Source organism: Chinchilla lanigera, unplaced genomic scaffold, assembly GCF_000276665.1.
Source record: "Chinchilla lanigera isolate Chin_1 unplaced genomic scaffold, ChiLan1.0 scaffold00123, whole genome shotgun sequence".
NCBI lineage: Eukaryota > Metazoa > Chordata > Mammalia > Rodentia > Chinchillidae > Chinchilla > Chinchilla lanigera.
In genome coordinates, this window is record NW_004955524.1 from 3381645 (window position 1) to 3387425 (window position 5781).

Sequence of the window (5781 nt, forward strand, 5' to 3'; positions counted from 1 at the left end):
GGCTCCGCCCCCAGACCAAGAGGCGGCGCGACCTGCACCCTTTCCGGGCCGCGACAGCCGGGCTGGGAGAGGCCACCGTGTGGCCACCGCCGAGGGGCCAGCGCCAGGCCGCCCCGCCCCGTCCTTGTTCCCGACCGCCGCCTGGCCCCGTGCCCTGCTGACCGGCGGGGAGCGCGGTTTGGCTCCACTGTGCCCGGGTACGCGGGACGACAGCGGATCCGCTAGGGGCGGGGGCGGGCCCCCGGGTGGCACCCCGGACCGACTGCCTGCAGCTGGGAGGGGCAGCGCCGCAGCCGGGGGCAGACGGAGGGGCTCCGGTCTTGAGAGGGGAACCCGAGGAGGAGGGGGATTCTTGCTTCTCTCGGGCCTCCTTTCCCGCTGCAGACGCGGCGGGCCGGCGCCAGGGGCCGCTGGGCACAGGCTGAGCCCCGTTCGCGTGCGGCGGCTTTGGCAGCCGGGCGTCGTCGCGAGCCGTCCCGCTGGCCGTCGGTGGCCGGGAGCTGGGGTCCCTGGAGACCCCGAGGAGGCAAGTTCGGGAGCCTAGGCCCTGTCGCCTCTGGGGCTCGGGCCCCGGCTGCGCCCCCAGCTTCCTGGGTTCGCTGCTCCCAAGGTCCGAGGGCTGAAGGGCGCCCTGGGGCCCCTTCCCGCCCGCTCCGCCTCAGGGGCGCGCAGCTCCTCGCTGCAGGGCCGCCCGCTTCCCCTCCACTCCCGTCCTCACTTGTCCCGGCTGGGCCACACCGCGGCCACCGGAGAGGGCGGGTACGGGGTCCCCTTCAGGACTAACTCGAACCTCGCAAACGCACGCGGGGCGGCGCGGAGGAATGCGAATGACCCTTCTCTCGGTCGGCCGCGGTGCGCGGCTGCCTTCCCGCCGCGGCCGCCGGCAGGCGGGCCAGGGCACAACCAGGGACGCGACAGCCTGGTGCGGTGGGGTGGGGCGACGCCGTGGGTCCTTGGGAGGGGAGCTTGCTAGGTGAGACCTGCAGGTGGGGAAAGGGCTGAGAGGCTGCCCGCGCGCACACCTGTCATCCCAGCACTCGGGAGGCTGAGGCAGGAGCCCGAGGGCACCCTGGGTTACCTAGCGAGGCCCCGTCTCAACAATCCAAACCAAAACAAAGAATGAACTGAGGATAGGGCGCTTCGGGGCAGGAGATGTCCAGTGTGAAGGTCTGCGGGTGGGGAGGAGCGAACCGGGCGCAGTTGGAGGAGCGGCCAGGACAGCCCAGGAGGCCGCGGGGCCTGTCCAGGCAGGACAGTCCTGGGTCTGGCTCTGAGGGTGCTGGGGAGCCACTGCAGACTCGGGAGCCAGGGAGGAGCCACGTGAAAAAAGCCAGCTGCGGACGAGGCGGGTTTGGAACCCTTCCTGGAACTCGGGAGGAGACGAGGCAGAACCAGCCCACTTTCCGTGACGTGCCGGACTCCAGCCTCGGCAGGGGCAGGGAACCAGCATGTCAGCGCGCCTGCCCCACCTGATACCCGGGGACCCAAGGGCCCTGAAGCCCTGCGGGGCTAAGGTGAAGGCTTCGTGGCTGCTGTGGCTCAGTGTGACCTTCCGGTGGCCCTGGGTGCAGAGAGTGACAGCGGACCCTGCGCTGGGCTGTGAACCCGTCACGGAACCAAAGGTCCCCCGGCACCTCTCTTCGAGGCCCTGACAACTGTGGTGCCGGGCACAGGGCCCCGCTGCCCTGGCTGACTCGCTCAGCGTTTCTGTGCCCGAGCCCCCACCCTGCCCATGCCTGGTCCTGGGGACGGTGTGTGACTTGGAAGGGACCCCAGGCCGCGGAAGTGGTCTTGGCCCCCGGCAGCATCCAGGCCTGACAGGATACTTTGTGGTCCCAGTGCCCAGCTGCGTGGGAGGGAGGGGTAATGTCCTCCAGCACCTGCAGCTCGGAGCAGGGTGCAACTTCTGCCTCCAAGGAAAGCCCGAGGTCTGTGCGCCGCCTCCCTTTCGCTCTGAAGTGACACAAGCCTCTGCAGCAGGCTCAGGAGTGACAGCGCACAACTGTGATCTCAACTGCTTGGGAGGCTGAGGCAAGAGGATCTCAAGTTCCAGCCACTGTGTTTGTGGCTGAAGTGACGGCTCATGGGTGGCAAGGCAGGGAGAGCAGAGATCTAGGGCTGGAAGCCGAGTGTGGATGGACGGCTGAGAGTGTTCAACTGGAGGTGCTGGATGCACTGCTCGGCCAGCTAGAGGGCAAGACAGAGGGCAGGGGTCCACCCGGCCTCCCTGGTGCTGGGCACCAGGGGCTCTCCCACAGCTATCAAGCCTGAGTCACACAGCACCACACCCACTCTGGGTGAAAGATCTAACACACAAGGCCTGGATTACAGTTGCAAGTCTCATACAAGGTTTTGAGCCCAGGGGATGGGAGGTGGTGGCACTCACAGGGTCAGGTTCCCAAACCCCTTCCTTTGGGTGCTCTAATATTATTTCCTCCTGGCACAAGACAGCTGCCAGAGCACTAGCCGTTGCATCCACACTCCAACCAGATGGGTCCAGTGTTTCCTCTACAAATGGCACCTATAATTGCTGCTGGTGTCACAGGCCACCCTGTAAACATGGCTGGGAAATGTGTTTTATTCCTGGGAGGCATCTAACTATAAGCTACTGCTGACAATGAAGGTAAGTGCTATACGTAGGGCAGTTAGATGTTTGTGCCCGAATCCACAAAATTAAAAGTGACAAGGAAAAATTTTCTGTGGAACCACGATGGAACTGAAACCTTCCACACCAGGTTCTTTGGAGGGGCCGGTCCAGCACCAGGCTGAAGGAAGGGCGCAGAACACCAGGCTTCCTGCCGTGAACAAGCCGGAGCCCTGGAAGATCTCAGCCCCCAAGCTCTGCTCAGGGCCAGGAAGGGATGGTGGGCGTCCATCCTCCGGGCACCTGGCAGTGCCACCCGTACTGGAAGGGCTGCACGGGCAGTGGCAGTAGACAGCCCTGTCCCCGGCCTCCCCAGGAGCAACCCTCGGACTCTGGCCCTGTGCCCCACCCTGGAGCGGGTGTACCTGGCTGTGGACACCAGCTCACCTCTCCAACCTCCCAACCCAAAGCTCTCGGCCGTTACGGGGACGCTGTGCCTGACCCCAGTGTGCCTAGGCGGCCTTCTTCAAGCCGGCTGCTGCCCCGCAGACAGCTTGCAGAGCCCCCAGAGCCCAGCAGGGTGGGATTAGCTGGTGCTGGAATTCTCAGGTTTCCTGGAGACGGCACTGAGCACAGGCCCTAAGCTCCTTACATGGATTAGGGCAGCAGCCCCGCACAGCTGGGGTGCTGACCCGAAGGGGGCCCTGGGACAAAGCTGTTCGGCAGCAGGACCATTCCTCTGCGAGCCCTGCAGGAAGGAGCGGTGCCCCAGCCTCCTGGACCCCCTGCTGAGCTCCGCGGGACCGAAAGAAAACAGCAGCCCAGCCAGGTGCAAGAGCGGCGCCGAGTTTATTGGCACAGCCGTGGCCGCCCCTAGAAGAAGGTGTTGGGCCTCTTGGTGGTGAAGCGGGGCTTGTGCTGGCGACGCAGGACCCGGTGGGGCAGCGGGAACTTGATCTTGGAGTCCTGTGGGGGGACAGGGGTGAGGGCCCGGGCCGGTGCTCTGGGGCTCACCCGGGCGTGGCAGCCGCACCCCCCGCCTGGGGCCTGCGTCAGCAGCACTCACGTGGAACTGCTTGACAGCGGGCCGGCGGCACTTGCTGGCCGCGATCTCCTCCACCTTCATGATCTGGATGGAGTGGGCGCGGGCACGGTGCCGGGCGCCCATGTCCCGGTCTGTGGGGGGCGGGGGACAGGGTGCTCAGGGAGGCGGCCCCAGCCGGACCCCGGCGTGGGGCTCAGGGACGCTGGCCACGAGGGGTGTAGGACCTCCAGATTCACTTTGATGGGCACGGCCACAGCCCTCCAAAGGCGACGAGATCCCCTTGCTGTGCGCACCCCTGTTTAAACCGCCACTACAAGCAGCAGCGATTCTTGGGTTGAGGTGCGAGTGGGAAGGAGCCCGGCGCGGGGGCGTGCGGAGCCCGGACCCCGAGGAGCCCCTCGCCCGCCGCCGGCCTCGCTGCTTACAGCACTGGGTGACGGCGCCCGCCGTGGTCAGGTCGCGGTACTCCCGGTACATGTTGTGGGTGCCGCTGCGGGAGTCGTAGCGCAGCCAGATGCCGAAGTTCTTCACCCGCAGGGGAGACTTCTCAAACACCTGGCATGGAGGACAGCGGGGGGACGCTGGGCGGCAGCCCGGGACCCAGCCCCGCACCTACAGGTCTCCTTGAGGAGCATGCTACCCTGCTGTGCGGGGCTGCTCCCCATGCTGCGCCTGCCCAGGTGCCAGGCCCCCTCCCCCCAGGCCGCTGCAGCCCCCACCTGTCCGCAGTAGACGATCTCCCCTGAGGATTTCTTCATCTTCTTCAGCTGGGACACGAAGTACCAGAAGCGGGACTTGGCCACGACGCGGTTGGGTGCGAAGATCCGCATGCGGTAGAGGGGCGGCGTGTGGCACTTTGGGGTGGGCAGGCAGCGCCCCACCACCTTGTACTCCCGGAGCTGAAAGCGAAGAGCTGAGAGTGGGGCCGTCACCCAAAGCCTGGGCGACCCCGGACGCTACAGCCGACCTGAGCGGCACCCGTGCCGCAGGGTGAGGGGAGCGAGGGCCCCGGTGACCCCGGCCCAGGGCCCAGAGCAGGTAAGCTCCCACCATTGCCCGGAGGGAAGGCAGAGGGGCAAGGCCAGCGCTTCCTTTCTCCACACTGACCCTGAGGCGCTTTGCAAAGCTCACCGGCCCCTCTGTGGCTCACAATACCGCCACAGCCTTGGCTGAACAAAGGGACAGTGACACTCTGGGCTTTCAGAGCCCACTCCAGGCAGAGCCAGGATGAGACCTCTCCCGAGCCAGCCCCCAGCTGCAGGTGCAAAGGTGTTGAGCCTAGCGGCATGCCTTTGATCTTGGCAGACTGACAAACCAGGGCAGCAGGATGGCTAGTTCAAGGCCAACCCAGGAAATTTAACAGGATCCTGTCTCAAAAGAAAAGACTGGGAGGTGGGTGTGGTGGCACCTGTCTATAATCTCAGTACTTGGGAGGCTGAGACAGGAGAATCGCCACGAGTTTAAGACCAGGACCGTCTGAATTAGATAGAAAAACCCTGTCTCAAAAAACACAACAGGTGTGGGCCTGGGCATGCAGCGGCCGTCTGTAATCTCGGCGCCCTCAAAGGGTGAAGTTGAAGAATTACCAGAAAAGTTCAACGAGCCCGGCCAGGAAAACTTAGGAACCTGCCTCGACATAAAAAAGGGCCGGCAAGGTGCTCTAGCACACTGTGAAGACATTGGGTTTCATCTTTCGTTAAAAAAAAAAATAAACAGGCAAAGGCGTGAACGTTGTGTCGTCCCAGCCCACGCTGGCTGGCAAAAGCCACCTCAGCGAACGGCGCTGGCTTTTTACTGATAAAATAAATAACCAGACAACCGCGAAGACCTCCCCGCCGCCTCCCGGTGTCCTCCCCTGGCGGGGGGCGGCGGAAGCCGGGCGGGAGACTCACAGGCGCCCCGTCCAGCCTCCCCCCGCTCCTCCGCCCCGAGGGGCACAGCGCCAGCCCTGCGCTCCTGCCGGAGATCGGTGATTTTCTTCGGCTTCCCCAGCCGCGCCGCGTCGCTCCCCACACTTTGCAAGGGAAACTGCGGCTCAGTGGCCCGACCAGGTACGCGGCACAGGCCTGCGAGCTGTGCCCCCTGTCCATCTCGCCGGGAAACACACGCGGCCCCTGCGGCCCCGCGATCGCGCCCCGGCCGGGCCGGGCCC

General features: G+C 65.4%; 1 protein-coding gene across 1 annotated transcript in view; it reads right to left on the bottom strand.

Annotated features, from left to right (window-relative positions):
- Positions 1 to 3411: 3411 nt before the first annotated feature.
- The window catches only part of Rpl18a (ribosomal protein L18a), a 2688-nt gene continuing 318 nt past the window's right edge, over positions 3412 to 5781 (bottom strand). Inside the window, exons 2-5 of the mRNA XM_005409550.2 lie at positions 4349 to 4528; positions 4055 to 4184; positions 3651 to 3760; positions 3412 to 3550 (exon numbers count right to left, since the gene is read on the bottom strand). Coding sequence (XP_005409607.1) covers positions 3458 to 3550; positions 3651 to 3760; positions 4055 to 4184; positions 4349 to 4528 — 513 coding nt within the window. The 3' untranslated portion in view covers positions 3412 to 3457. The remainder of the gene's footprint in view (positions 3551 to 3650; positions 3761 to 4054; positions 4185 to 4348; positions 4529 to 5781) is intronic.